At 42.2% G+C, this 15,555-nt stretch overlaps 1 protein-coding gene across 1 annotated transcript; it reads left to right on the top strand.

The window, feature by feature from the left end:
* The first annotated feature begins 299 nt into the window (after positions 1-299).
* LOC109642829 (segment polarity protein dishevelled homolog DVL-3) lies at positions 300-15,168 on the top strand. Its single transcript, XM_020107772.2, has 15 exons — positions 300-932; positions 2,607-2,676; positions 5,215-5,330; positions 6,048-6,160; positions 6,996-7,131; positions 7,962-8,052; positions 8,154-8,223; positions 8,440-8,579; positions 9,408-9,484; positions 9,652-9,719; positions 9,810-9,959; positions 11,409-11,540; positions 11,971-12,138; positions 12,338-12,541; positions 13,852-15,168. Exons 1-15 carry the CDS (start codon positions 772-774, stop codon positions 14,208-14,210), a joined length of 2,055 nt encoding a protein of 684 aa, XP_019963331.1. The 5' UTR covers positions 300-771; the 3' UTR covers positions 14,211-15,168.
* Positions 15,169-15,555: the final 387 nt, after the last annotated feature.

Raw genomic sequence — 15,555 nt, 5'->3', positions numbered from 1 at the left:
GTAACAGCGATTGACAACGCTTGTCACTGATCGGACGGAAGCACTGTCCATGTTTTTAACAGGAATATTGACCATTTTTTGGTGATTTGCTGTGTTTTCTAATTTGGATTTGTGTTTTTTCCTGTTGTGCCTTTGTAAACTGTTGTGTTTTGTGATTCACTATTGTAAATTGCACATCAGGGCCACGGTAAGTTGATCATATAACCTTATATCTGCGGAGTGGATGGCCCCCCCATGCCCCTCTCTGTAGGACCGCCTCTGTTGATAGTATGCACTGCAGCAGGCCTCGCACGGCCGCCACTCTCCTCCTCTCCTGTGGGGGGCGCACTTCTGAGAGAGGCTCGGACGGTTGTGTGTAGTTTCGTGTGTAACAAAGTAGGAGCCTGCAGCTGCCGGGAGGAGAAACCAGAACCAGCAGACACCGATTATCTTTCCGGTCTTTTCTCACTGTTTTCACTCATTTCTCAGCCTCCAGTTCTCTGTTGGGAGTTTTATACAATCGGGAACTGACGCAGTTAAATCGTCGGACGGGGCTCGGGCGCGTTGCGGTGGAGCAAGGTGCCTCTTCGAATAGAAAGGCTGGCGTAACGTCGGAGAGCTGGCGTAGAAAAGACAGAACCAGGGCTACGCAGCGAGTCGGTCAGCCGGGGACAGCCGGGAGGACCACGGCACAGCCGCCGCCAGCGCCGCGGGGAGTCGGGGCCCGAGGGGGAGCCTGCCGGGCCCTCGGCTTGATGCACCCTGCCTGCCTCGCCTCAGCCGCAGTCCGAGATGGGGGAGACCAAGATTATCTACCACCTCGACGACCAGGAGACACCGTATCTGGTGAAAGTGTCCGTGCCGGCGGACAAATGCACTCTGGCAGACTTCAAAAACGTCCTGAAGAAGCCAAACTACAAATTCTTCTTCAAATCTATGGACGATGACTTCGGGTAACTGTCCAATGGTTCATCGTGTTTAACATGGAGTCGGCGTTCGGCTCCGGGGGTTTCCTCACGCTACAGCAGCTAGATTAACACTAACTTGGTTGTTACCTCATCCAGCCGGCCTGTCATCGGTGTTAACGTTACCTGGCTGCAGATCATTAGCTAGCTCATTGCCTTGCAGTTCCTTTGTTAGCTGCTAGCGACGAGCTCGCAGCGTTAGCAGCTCTGCTCAGCGTCCCGACCCCGTTTGTTTACATTGCTGCTGCGGCTAGCTTATGCGACTCGCGTTCCTTGACTTTGTCACAGCGAGCCTGGTGTTTGTCAGGTTAACGGACACCAGAGAAAATCCTGGCTGACATTTTGACCCATTGTAGATATAGTGGGGACACGGTGGTGTTTGACTTTACTGATAACAACCAGTTAGTAACGTCACTGCAGCCGCCACCAGGCTAACGTGCCGGAGGATTGCGCTAACATGCTAATGTCAGAATGTACATGGTCATTTTCAGTCGGGGAGTCCAGCAGGCCCCCGCTGTTGTTGTCTGTTAGCCCGAGGAATGCAGGGTTGAACACAGGAATGCCCTGTTCATCACCGTGGCAGCTTTATGAGCACGTCCCTTTGTGTTTAAACATGGCTGGAAAACTAGACGTTTTATGTGCCTCCAGACAGAGACTTCTGCTCAGCAAAGAAACGGACTAATGTACTATTTTTAAACAGCCCAGTCAGGTTTTTAAAAGTTGTTTTTGGCCCATTCCAAACTCCAGGGTGGGGCAACGACTCCTGGACATTTGCATGTGGGAAAGACATGTTTCGGGAGGGAACTATATTGTCCATGTTCTTAAGAGTGGTCTGGATATTCTGTAAATAAGATAGGGGGACCTTTACTCCAACCCGTCTGACTGGAATAGAGATCAGAGATCCTGACAGAAACTCCCACTGACCATCCCTATTCCCTCTTATCTAAGAAGCTACATTTGTGCCTGATTTGTTTTCTTTAACTATGTGACAAGATGTGACATCTCACAATTTGCTTCATATGGTTTAACAATCTGTACAAGGTGCAACATCCTCTGTCCTCAGCACTGATCCAGAGTGATCCTTTATCCTGGGAATCTTTATGTTCCGCAGACTGTTTTTAATTTCCGACTCAAACATTTCACTTTTAGTATCATTTGACCATAGGGATTGTCTCTATATTATGCCTGACCAAGTGTGTTGATTTGTAAGACTTTCAAATCCTTCTTGAAAGATCATACATGTTAAGTAAGCTAGTTTTCACTGGTTCATTATCTACATCCACTTGTAATACAGGGCAGCATGCGGAATAGTTTCCCCTAACTTAATTGTCTTTTTTCTTCGCATTAGTTTCATGTTACCAAGTATCAAGGAACAGTTTTATCTCTGCGTAGAGGACATTTCAATTGTTTTCCCTCTGTCACTACACAACAATTTGCTCCGACATTTTTAATAGGCACTTTGTTTAAGCAGTATATCTTGTTTTTCTGGCAGTGTAGTAAGTGCACTATTAAATCAGCATTGGTTGTCCCAGTTGTCAGTGTCTGCCCTTGCTGAAGTATCGCCCATCTCCATTGCCTCTAAATGCAGCCACATGTTTTATTGCCCTGAGATCTTTTGTGTTGGTAAAGGTTCACTGAAACAAAGCTTTGTTCTCTTTACAGGGTGGTAAAGGAGGAAATATCCGATGACAACGCTAAGCTGCCCTGTTTTAATGGACGTGTGGTGTCATGGGTAGGTGTGCTTCTGTCTTTGCTCACCGTGTCTGTGTGGCAACTGTGTGTGTGCATGTATATCAGAGATTCCCATCTGTCGGCCAGTGACAACCATACTCCATCTCTAGGGAATGGCTCCATGCATCTGCGTGATAATATCATTATCACATAATGACCTGAGGAGTAACACACACGTAAACAGCGTGATCTTTTTGTCCCATTGTGTTTCATATTTTGTTTGTTTTTTCAATATTAATTTTATATGTTAAGTCACCACATGCACCACATACACACATGTTCTTACATGTAGTGTCTGATTTAGAGGCTCTGAGCAATAATTCTCCCATCTCCACAATATTAGAGACATCTGGTGTTGGTGCACAATCTGCCTTTCTCCCGTCGACATTGAAATTGGATTAAGAGCAAGTGAAATCACAGGATAGGAGGAAAACACTCCATAACAAAGAGCTTCACTGCATTTCGATCTAACAAGAAGATTGAATCTTAACGAAAGGAGAGAACAAAGTTGAGAGAAAGCATGTTGTGTGTCTTAATGTGAAAGGGTGATGCATTTGGTTAATTTCGTACAGTGTGCTTATATTAGATCCTATTTGAGAGACATCAAAACATTGTTTTCTCTTCATGTTGGTTTGCCTTCTCCAGTGGGCTCATTCCAATGTAACCCTTGCTTGCGGTCATTTTCATTAGACTGTGTGCAGAGCTTTGGTTTGCTTTAGTTCAAAGCCAGTTCCCCTCTTCGTGTGTGTGTGTGAGTGAGTGGGTGAACATGTTTGTTATCTCTTGGGGGTTGTTGAAATGTTCCGTGGACAATGAGCTGTTATTTCTGTTACGGTGTGTCCATTTGTTTGTCTCCACCGTTCATCTGTTGGCTTGATTGATGCTCTCTGGGGACCAGGGGCCTGGCTCGGTAGCATCACACCACATCATCACAATGGGCTAGCACCCTGAGTCTGCCATGTTTATTTTATTGTCGGCTCACAAACATATATTGGCTATTCAATTCTTTCTTACACCTTAGTGCATCACAACTGTCCTGTTGTGAAAATGAAATGTACTGAAGTAGACTACAAATGTGATAGTACACATACACAGTACACACTATATATAGATATAAATGAGATAAAAGGGTAAACAGGATGAGTTGTACAACACATTGTTATAAGTACTCTTATTTAATAACTGTCTTTTATAAAATAATAGTTTGCATTATTATTTCTGTACAGGCTATTCATAATAATCGAACTCATTTTAGACAAGTTGCCCTATTACAGTATGATACAATTAAGCTGCTATTGTTTTCATTTGTTACTTGACATCCCACATTTTCATTAGTAAAAACCAGTTAAAGTGCACAAATGCCAAATATTTTACATATCTGGTTTCTCAACAGTGGAGATTTAATGCTTCCTCTTGACATTCAGTCACATAATCTAAACATCTTTGTGTTTTGGACTTTTGGGGAGACAGAAAGAACACATTTTGTTGACCACATCACCTGGGATTGTGGGGAAATTGTGATGGGTAAAGAAAATGAATTTTATTTATTTTGGCTTTTGGAATGGTACAGCTAGCACTATGGAGATAATGTGCATGGTTTGATAAACTTGATGGGTGTGGTGGTGATAACATGAGATAACACTCCAGACACATGAACCTGGTGTGTTTAACAAAAAACTGAACATGATTCTTTGCTCTGGACTCTAGTAAACAGCTGTTTTTCTTAATTTTATATTGATTATTTTACACAACAGATACAGTATATACTGAAATGTCAGCAATCAGCTGCTACCACATTTGATCTTTTAACCCCCTTCAAGCTGCTCATAGAGGAGATAGTTCCACACAGATCTCATGTTAGCTTTTAAATTAGTTTTTGCATGCAAAAGCAAATGCAGCCATGGACAACATCCAAGATGCCACAGAACTTAAAATCCACATTAGACAGGGTGTTTAAAATGTTCCCTGAAATGTGTTGGAAGTTAAAAAGAGATGGAAATGTAAACAGCTCTTAATGCTAAAATTAAAATGTGCTGCTGAAATAATTTCCTCTGAACGGTGGGTCACGGCCCATTGGAGCCCACTTTTTCCCACACTGTGGTAACTCAGGCAACGCTGTCAGGTAGACAAACCACAAGTCTTGACTCTGTGTTTTCTTTCTCTCTTTCTTTCGTTAATCCATAGCTGCCTCTGAACAGCTTTGCCTTGTCAGCAGGAAATTAGCAGAAGAAAAATAGATTTTTATTTGTGGAAGCATTTCATTCCTCAAAGTAAGAGCACATTTGTAGCTATTAGCTGTTTTAATTTGTAGTCATAGTTTTACGTACCACCTGTAAATACTGTTGAGCCTGTAGGCCATGATAGTACAAAAAGATATCCCTAAATATGGTGAAGTGTACACATAGTAGTGCCCTGACGTTTGCCTGCTGCCCACTTATTCTATTTCTTCATGTGTTCTCTTCTCTGTCTTGGTCTCACCCCTCTCTGTCTTTGTCTCACACCTCAGACTGACCTTATTCTCTGTTCTCTCTGTTAACAGTTGGTCTCGGGAGACGGGGCCCACACAGACACCGGCTCAGTTGCAGATAGTATAGAGCCGACACCCCCTTTGGAGAGGACCGGGGGCATTGGAGACTCTAGACCACCTTCCTATCAGTCAGTACAGTCAAGAGAAGACTTGTTGCATATTTGTCTCGTGTGCAAAAGAGTTTGATTCTGTGGGTGTGTGAAAGAGCGAAAAATGCCACGTGTACTTTGTTTGGATCTGCTTATGTGACTTGAATGAACCCTTCTGTGTTTCCTAATAACCTCAGTAACACAGGAAACAGCAAATTGAATAGAAAAAGTATGACACCTTGTGACTGCTGAGGAGGAAAAATAATATTTTTTTCTTCCACCCACTTATCAACAAGTTATCTTCATGTTGAAAATAAATCTTTTGAAACTTTTGATTCGGTAAAGTAGAGCACATATTTCTCTCAGTCATGCTTCCTCTTACCAGTCTTTTAATTCTTTAATGTATTTGTTAAAATGGTGTTTAGAGAACTTGGCCAGTTTTTACATTTATCTTTAGATAAATCAGTGTAAAGTCTGTAAAAGACACATGATCGTAATAGAACAGAAATCTTCAACGGAGTTAAAAAAAGTCAATCAAAACAACAACTTCAATTTCTACCAAAGTTTCAGCCCCAGAGCTTATCCTCAAACACACTGAGCCAGAGGTTTTACATTCGGCACAGTTTGTGTTGTGGTAGTAAAAAGAAGTACTTAATATAAACTTTAAATGAACTCAACGGTTACTCTGATGGTTATCTATTATATTTCTCTTTTTTAATGCCCACCCTCTCTCCTGTGCTCTCATTCTATCTGAAGTGGGAAAGCAGCAAGCGTTCGAGACAGTTTGGACAACGACACAGAGACCGGCTCCATGGTGTCGCAAAGGAGAGAGAGGGAGAGGCCAAGACGGAAACACACTAACGACCACGGTCAGAAAACTGTAACTTAAGCTGTTTTCAAACTTGAAGTCCGGAAAATGTCTTGAAAATTGGTTTCTGGGCTTTCTCTGAACTTTCACATGGGAAGAACGCAGTGGGAGATTGTTAGGGTCATGCCCGATCATAACAACATGAAAATGTCCGGAACACTCAGGTGAGGGGGGGTGTCTGGGTGGAGCATGCAGGAGACCGGTTGAAGTATTAACTCTGCTGCAGAAATCACGTGTTTTAGTTTGCAGCTGCAAACAAGTTGTCAGAAGCTTATACGTGTAGGATACATTTTTTCCACCCTGAGACATTTGTAATCTTTTAGTTTTTCCTACTTTGCTTCTGGCGCATTTTAGAAACATTGTTAATTTGCTCACTGTTAATTTTCCAGACATTTTTCCTGCTGTATTCTCACTTCGGCTCACTCTGACATTTTCCAGACATGGCACTCAAAGTTCAGAAAAAACCTTCAGTTCCACAAAATCTCCAGAACATTTTTGTTCCTAGCATGTCTGAAAACAGCTTTTTTGTTTTTATTTTGAAATGTATCTAAGAATGCGCTCCAACATTTGTGGGATTCATGTGAAGTAGATTCTAGCTTGGCTTTAATTTCTATTTGTTTATGAGATAGTAATCAAAAAGGAACAGTTATGTTTTAAAGAAATTTTGCAAATGACTGTGATAAATTCAAATGGTATAAAAGAGTCTGACCCTTGACAAACAAGCTCACCTAAATCTCTTTCCTTTTGTGGTCTGATTTGTGGATACAGTTTTGATATTCTTCTGTCAGTTTTTAACACAACTTCTTCATTTGGATCATGATGTCGTCCTGCTGCAGGTGGGAGGCAGAATGGATACTCACAGCGGGCAATGGGGCGCGGAGGCGCAGAGTACGACAGCTGCTCGTCCTTCATGAGCAGCGAGTTAGAGTCCACTTCCTGCTTTGATTCGGAGGATGACGACGCAACCAGCAGGTCAGATGCTTGGCTTGTTAACTCAGAAAAGAGATCTGGCTAGAGGAAAGCATCTACATTTACAGATCATGGCTTTTGGCAGAGATTAGCACAGACTAATTGTCTAGTGGTTTTGTGGTCACCCCCTGGTTCTTTTCCAGGGCTCGTAGAAATATCTGCAACCCACGTTAGAGCCTCTGCTGTTCTCAGCCTTTAGGCATCTCCCAGGATGACTTTTCCTGTTATTGCAGCTCTAATAGATCTGACTTAAAGTTTCACCAGTGTATAAGTTTCTTTCCACTGCAGAATGAAATAGATTTTTTTGCTTCAAGAAAATGTCTTGATACTGGCGTCAGGACCTAACTTCTAAATGAAGTTACCTGGATGCTGTTGCACAAATGGTTAAAGCTGATCCTGACTCCTGGCCAGCATAACTTTTATTATGGAAACATAATAAAAGCTATTATGTGTGGGGGGGGGGGCATATTACATTTACACAAGTTACATGAAGACAATTTGATTATGGTTCAGCACAAGTGTTTTCATTTCGATTATGTCCTGGATCGTAAACTTGATTTAGGTAGAAAAGATTACTGAAATTATATGGTATGATTTCTTATTTAAAAGAGCTATATTTAAGTTTTGCTGTTGCTGCATAGCCAACATTATCATTAACAGCTGTACTTAGCAATCTAGCAGAAACATTACAAGTTATATATCAAACATTTCTTCACTTGCCAAGAGCTTTCTCCAGCAGTGAAGAGCAACACACATTAGAGTGTTGTGTTAATGTATTTCTATGTGTGTATTATATTCCAAATTTTAAATATTTTGTCTCTTCTCGTATTCAGATTTAGCAGCTCCACCGAACAGAGCTCCTCTCGTCTAATGCGACGACACCGCCGTCGCCGACGGAAACCGAAGGCCTCCAATATTGACAGGGTGAGACCACGCATATACTTAGAAGTACAGGACTGCAAATCACATCTAAACACATTTAAGAAAAAGTTTTGGCTTCTGATTCTTTTATTTCTCCCCTGTAGTCGTCGTCATTCAGCAGCATCACAGACTCCACCATGTCTCTGAACATCATCACTGTCACCCTCAACATGGGTAAGTGACTTAACTATGTGGAAGTTGTACACAGAACACAATTGGATTTGTAGGAATAAATATGTAGTATTCCTTTTTTCCTTAATAAAGCTTCTTTGTGTTGTCACCCATTGAGCCAGATTTCAAAAAGCATTTTCACTAGACCGTAAGATACGCACGATACATTAATTCTTAATTACTTCACTGCTGCTTCACTTGTTCCTCTCCACCACACAGAGAAGTACAACTTCCTGGGCATCAGTATTGTGGGTCAGAGTAATGAGAGGGGAGATGGAGGAATCTACATTGGCTCCATCATGAAGGGAGGAGCTGTGGCTGCAGATGGACGCATAGAGCCTGGTGACATGCTGTTGCAGGTGTGTGTCTTTATGTGTGTATGTGTGTGTGTGTGGGGGGGGACAACTATCATCTAAATGTTTGCAATTAATAGTCAATGAAAACATAGGGCCAAGGTGTACTGTGCAAAGTGTAGTTAAATGTCCAGGTCATATCTCGTTTTTTTCTCCCAAATGTTACCAGAGGGGCTCCAATATTATTATTATTAACTTTAAACAAATACAAATTTAATTAAAACCAGTCTTCTTAAGTGTAATATGTTACCATATTATCACCAGTAGAAGTGGAGTGGAATGTTCATGTGGGTGCAGGTCTCTAACTTGGAGAAAAGAATTCCTTCGGGTGGGTGATGGGTGGATGAGTCAAGCATGTGTGTGGATTTGGATGTCGTCGGAGACAATCCACACATCTCTAGTGTAGGTAGCTGCCTGTTGTGCTAAGTGCCAGTACCTGCAGTGAAGTGGAAAGACTTAGTTATGTGTTAGCAATAAAAGTTTTTTTTAATCAGTGCCACAAATGCTTTTAGCCTTATGTCACTACACAACATGTGATTAAAGATTTTTACAACCTTTTGTCTTCTTATCCGATCCTCTATCCCAAATTAGTGTTGCATGGTAAAGAAATTCAGTTTGTGTCTCTCATGTTCACTTTCCATTATTATTCTAATATGGCCCCTCATGTTGAAACAGTGCCAGTCTTGCTGGATTTAATGGACTGGCTGAAAATGTTTTACCTCTTTATACAGGCAACAATAGTGTGTGTGGTTTGTCATCATTTGAGTATCAGGTTTTTACAGTTTATGTGTAGAGCCTGAGAGATTTTTTCCCCTTATATTTGTATCCCTGTAGGTGAACGACATCAACTTTGAGAACATGAGCAATGACGATGCAGTCAGAGTGCTGAGGGACATCGTGCACAAGCCAGGGTGAGCAGCACAAATGATCACAAACTGTATCAGATAGTCATAATATTCCACAAACCACAGTTGTTAAACAAGAACATAAAAGAAGTCTAGTAACGATGAAGCTGAGTCTCTTCAGTTTGTTTAGATCAGTGTGGGTGTAAACACTCTTGTTTTTTTTTTTTTACCAGCCCCATTACTCTCACCGTGGCTAAGTGCTGGGACCCGAATCCTCGGGGCTGCTTTGCTCTGCCAAGGAGTGAGTGTTTGTTTCTTCTTCTGTCGTGTTACTCTGGCTCGAAAAAGATCAACAACTCCTAAATGACTTCCCCACCTTTCATTTCAACAGGCGAGCCAATCCGGCCCATTGACCCAGCTGCATGGGTGTCCCACACGGCGGCCATGACCGGGGTGTACCCTCCGTATGGCATGAGCCCTTCCATGAGCACTGTCACCTCCACCAGCTCCTCCATCAGCAGCTCTATCCCTGAGACTGAACGTGAGTCATGTCGCCCCTGAGGCTGCATGTTATGGCCTTAAATAAAGGACCTTTTGTTCAAAACAACATAACATATGTATTTGAGCTCTTAGTCTGGGTTTTGTTTTGTCAGTATCTACCCTGAACAGGATCTATTATTTTTTTCTGTTCTTCTGAGGTATAAAGACCTTCAGGATTGTTGATATTCCAGGATATCAGTTTTTCAAACGAACACAAACCCTCCAACCTCCAAAACTGCACTAATATCACTATCTTCCTCTGGCGTGTTAGTAAATCTCTGTTAACTCTGGCCCTGCCCTTTCACTGCATTCCTGCAACTTCTCTCCGTTCCAGCTTTTTACTGTGCTCAGCCCCACAGCCTCCATCTGCTCAGTAACTCTTGTCAAAACTAAGCTCATAACTCACAACTTTCATCCTCCCTGTAATCTTTGGAAAGACGTGATGTTTTCATTCCCCTTTCTTTCTGGTGAAAAATCTCAACTCTCTACACACTTTCTTGACTAAGTTTTGGGGATTTTCCCTCTCAGAAAGAACATAAATTTCACTTGAAGTCTTTTTAATATCTTTGATATGCAAACACTTAAAAAGAGGGTTTTTTGGCACCATTTTTCAAATTTAATTGGCACATTTTCATTATGCTGTGGATAATTGGCTAGGAGTGTAAAAAGTGTAGCTACATTGAAGTTTAAAAAGAGAGTTAGGCTTTGGTGTGGGTCCCTTTTTATGGAGAAAAGCGCTACAAAAAACAATGAGGCCTAGCATTGTTAATCTTCAATGACAACCTCTACTTTCTTGAGTGTTTGAAAGCTGAAAAATTATATCCTTTGTCAAACTGTCTTGTGTGCAACATTGCAAATGTTTACACCCTTTTTATTGTTTTATTATAGTAACAAGGAATTCTGGAAAATCATGATTACAGGGGAGGTAAATGAGGCAGAGAGAGAGGAAGTGTCGACATTAAAAAGTAAACTACAGCACAATATTTGACTGCAATAATCCTCAGTTAGATGACTAGTAAGATATAATAATGTTCTAGGGAGGACTTTGCATTCTCTATGAACAGGCTTTTGTTGGGGTTTTGTCAAGACTGGCTCAGTTGTGCTCCAGTTAAAACAAAGATCAAACCTGATCTCGTCTGATTTGCGTCAAGGCAGAAAGGGACACAAACTACTCTCCAGACCACAGGAAACCAAATATTATTCCTAAACACTCTAACATTTTTTAGTTGTCCTTATAACAGCACCCAGCTGTTTTTTCATTTAAAAGTTTAGGGGGGGGAAACAGAAAGCACCTCAGCTGTTTTTATACATTCAGGAGAATAATATATTTGTCCAAACAGGTTCAGTGGTAAATATGTTTGATTTGAGAACCAGAGTTTTTCAGGTCTGTCAGGAGAATGTGGTTCAGCTGCTGTGTTTACTTGAACGAGTGTTCTGTGATATTTCCCAGGGTTCGATGACTTCCACCTCTCCATCCACAGCGACATGGCAACAGTTGCTAAGGCCATGGCCTGCCCAGAGTCAGGTCTGGAGGTGCGGGACAGGATGTGGCTCAAGATCACCATCGCTAATGCCTTTATTGGTACGTCTGTCAGAGCAGAGGGCATGGACTCGCATTTGTAATTTCCTACATCAGTATGCATACACATCTTTTCTTTTATTCTCTCCATTCAGTTTGTAGACTGGCTCTGTTAATTCTAAAGTGAGGACGCAAAGCTTCTTACTTCAGTTTAGAATATTCTTTCTCTTAATGAAGCAACACCATCACCAGTTTTCATTGCAACAGTTTATTGGCAGTTGTGCTAATAATCCATGAATGTGTTTTGCCTGTTGAGAAGTCGACAGATCTCCTGGTTCATTGTTCAGTTACACATTTACACAGAAAATGTATATGTAATTGTCAAAGATAATTGTGTGTTGTTGCTGACCAAACAGTACTCAGTACTTATATATATATAATAAGCACAACTGCAGAATTCACCTTTTATGAACGTGTGTCTCTGTGTCTTTAGGTTCTGATGTGGTTGACTGGCTCTTCCATCATGTGGAAGGCTTCTCGGATCGCCGTGAAGCTCGCAAATATGCCAGCAACCTGCTGAAGGCCGGCTTCATCCGACACACTGTGAACAAGATTACCTTCTCTGAACAGTGCTACTACGTCTTTGGAGATCTCTGTGGCAGTAAGTGCACGCTGCAGCCTTCATTTAGCTAAGATGTGCCTGGAGTGAGAGCAGTAAAATTAACTATCTATACAGTTTGTTGGTTGAGTTGTATTTCCTTCCACATCTTTTTAATGCACTGTTGCAAAGCAGGTCTAGAAGTGGGTGCTTACGGCATGCGGTTGTCTTAATCCTTGTTTATTCCCCTTTCCTCCCTCAGACATGACCCACCTGTCTCTCCATGATCACGATGGTTCCAGCGGCGGTGCCTCAGATCAGGACACCCTGCCCCCTCTCCCCCACCCCGGGGCAGCTCCCTGGCCCATGCCCCTGCCCTACCAGTTCCCTATCCCTCATCCATACGACCTGCCACAGCCCTTCCACGGTGGACCAGGCGCTGGCAGTGCAGGAAGCCAGCACAGTGGTAAGTGCAGTCTGAACATGATGTTTTGTTCATCACAAGAACAATATAGTTATATTGAAAAACAACGTCAAGAGAAGGGGGAAGTATTGTTTGTTTGAAACTATTTTGATACTATGTTCAATACTGTAAAACAATCTTTTGAGTATTTACTTGACCTGTGTCGTGTTTTCTTCACAAAGACACAGACAAAGACAACTGTAACCTTTCCAACAGTTGGATTTAACCGATCTTTTCAATCTATCTGTTTCAAACAACCAAGGTTTTCCCAAAACATATTTAAATTAGAATGGCATTCCCTCATTTCTTATGAGGGAAGAAACTACAAACGTTTGTACTTTTGTAAATCTCATCTACAGACTAAGGTTTTAACTGAAGTGTCACTTTGCACAGAGGGACTTGTGCCTCGGGAGGGAGAAGGTTTTCTACATAGAGCAGGATGAGAATATCAATATAAATATCTCCCTACAGTAACTGGTCCAGTGCTTGTTTGAGTTATAATACTTCAAAGACTTACAGGACACAGTCTGGCTTTGTTGAGAGTGAAAGATATTACTTCCAGCAGCTCCAAAGCTGCCTTATTTTCATGATGCATTTTGCGTGTTGAAAGTGTATAGAAATAGAAAACCAGACGTTGTGGTTTTAGAAGCAGTCTGCTTACGCAATTGAAATGTTTACTGACCAACAACAGCTGGACCCACTGACTGCAAACAACATCTTATGTGTCCTGTCCTGATTTAATGCTCTCACACTACTACAATTTGAATGTGCTGGCGAATATCTTAGCTAACAAGATAAAACATGAAAATAACAGTTTGTTTTATTACTTTTCATGTTTTGCCTGCTTGCGATGTTTGTGCTGAGTTTGACTAACACACCACATCTCTGTCTCTCAAGTAAACTCATACACATTATTTTCATCTCTGTGGATTTAATATCATATTGTGGAATATGCATCTCTAGCACTATAGTCCTTTTTATTCATATCAACTGTTATGGTTTCATTCTGAAGAACTTTCTGGAAAAATCAAACAGGCTGTTTGTGGCAACAAAATGAAAACATGTAATTGCCTCTGGGAATGACTGAGATGTTTGGCCGTTGAAAGGCAGAGAATTCTCTGTGACCATGTCTGAGTTAGTCATGAAGCTCTCTTGAGTATCTACCACAAACTGGGTCAGCACTGTCTGCATCACGTCACTGGCACCCAGGTGGGAGGGAGAGGCTCATGTAGGTCATACAGATTTCATTAAAAAAAAAAGGGCAATTTTTTTTAATGTCATAATAAGTACCTCCTTTTCTTCTCTGTCCACAGGAAGCAGTGGTTCAAACTGCAGCAAAAACGAGGGTCGGAAGTCCGGCGGCAGTGGCAGCGAACCTGAGATCAGGAGCCACCGAGCTCCTAGCGAGCGCTCAGTCGCTCCCCCCAGTGAGCGAAGCGTCCGCAGCTCTGTCAGCCACCGCAGCGGCAACTCTCACTCCATACCCTACGGGCCTGGCCTCGTTTATGGCCCCCCTGGTCTTCCCCCCCAGCCCCCTCATTTGTCTACAGCTGCGCCTGGTGCCCCACCGGGCAGAGAGCTCGCCTCTGCACCCCCCGAGCTCACCGGATCACGCCAGTCTCTGCGCATGGCGGTGGGCAACGCCGGTGAATTCTTTGTTGATGTGATGTGATGTAATGCAGCTTTTAGGCAGATTAAAGTAGCAGATTGGGCTTTCTCTTGACGCTGTGAGACTGGGAAGGACAGCGTGACAGGACAGGAGGTCCTGTTAACCCAACGCCGTGATTCCACTTTCCTGAATGGAACCAATCCTGCTGTGTGTGCGAAGAGAAAACGCTCCCCCTCTCTTTTGCTTTTTTCCTAGTAGTAGTGGCCATACTTTCTTCAGTGAAGAAGCCCCCTCAGTCAAGATTTAACCAAAGCAGCCTTTCTCGTTTTTACGCTCCTTGGTGGGGAAGAGTTTGTGTGAGGACAAAAAGCAAGAGAGAGACGGAGAGAGGGAGGCGCTGGAAACGGACGGCAGGGGAGGATGACTCAGCGCTTTTCTACATGGATGTTTTTCATTTGTTCTTCTCTTCACTCTTCCCTCCACTCTACCTTCCTTATCTTGCATTCTCTGTCCTCCCCCACCCCTGTCCATGTCAAAACTGAAAGAGAGAGAAAAAAAGAAGCCTCTTCCCTCCTTCCGTTCTTACAATACCCACTTGCTGACCCCTAACAAGACGAGAGAAGAAGAAAAAAAATGAAAGAAAGCTGAAACGAACACTAACTGTTGACCTTATTCAGACTTTTTAAATGTTTGCTTGACTTAAAAAGAGAGAAAGAAATGGAAATAATTGTATGTAGTGCAAGAGAATCGCAGTCCTTCTTACTGTAAGAATGCATTTGTTTTATTATATATACGTAGTTGGTCACAACTAGTTTCATTCATTAATGCTTAACATGAGCATCCAGCTTCCAGAGTCATTTTTACACTACACTGCTGCATTTTCATCTGTTAACCAGAGCATTTTCTGACTCTGTCTTGTGATAATGTATAGTGGAAAAAAAATTCCTACCATGTCTTTCACACTACTCTTTTATTAAGGAAAAAATGTCTTTTTATTTATAAATATAGTTTTATGACTTAACTGTTTTGCTCTGCATTGTTTTTATTCCGTGTGTGTGCGTGTGCATGTGTGTGCGTGCGTGCTAGGCTGAACTTTGAAACCTAGTATTATTTTTCTTCCTCTCTATGGTACCTGAGGTCATATTTGCGTTTAAAGCAGCAAATTCCAGACTGTCCACGAGCAGGAATGTGAAGGTTAGGCAATCTGGTGCACAGATGTGTGTGTGTGTGTGTGCCTCAGAAGTGAATGACCTTATGCAGACAGTTGTGTGTTTCTAGGCGGAAAACTTCTGTAGAGGTGATTCAGTTCAAGAAAACAAGAGCCTAAAGTTGAATCAGATGGACTCTGCAGGACAGAGCCACCCACACAACCATGGGATAAAGTAAGGTGTACATAAGTGTGTTTTCT

This window comes from Paralichthys olivaceus, chromosome 16 (genome assembly GCF_024713975.1).
Source record: "Paralichthys olivaceus isolate ysfri-2021 chromosome 16, ASM2471397v2, whole genome shotgun sequence".
Classification (NCBI taxonomy): Eukaryota; Metazoa; Chordata; class Actinopteri; order Pleuronectiformes; family Paralichthyidae; genus Paralichthys; species Paralichthys olivaceus.
The sequence above is the reverse complement of the archived record's forward strand: the minus strand, read 5'-3'. Positions and strand labels throughout refer to the sequence as shown.

Coding starts and splice junctions, on each gene's coding strand:
- LOC109642829 (XM_020107772.2), top strand. CDS start 772: ATGGGGGAGACCAAGATTATCTACCACCTCGACGACCAGGAGACACCG. Junction 933..2,606: donor TCTATGGACGATGACTTCGG/GTAACTGTCCAA, acceptor TTCTCTTTACAG/GGTGGTAAAGGAGGAAATAT. Junction 6,161..6,995: donor GAAACACACTAACGACCACG/GTCAGAAAACTG, acceptor GTCCTGCTGCAG/GTGGGAGGCAGAATGGATAC.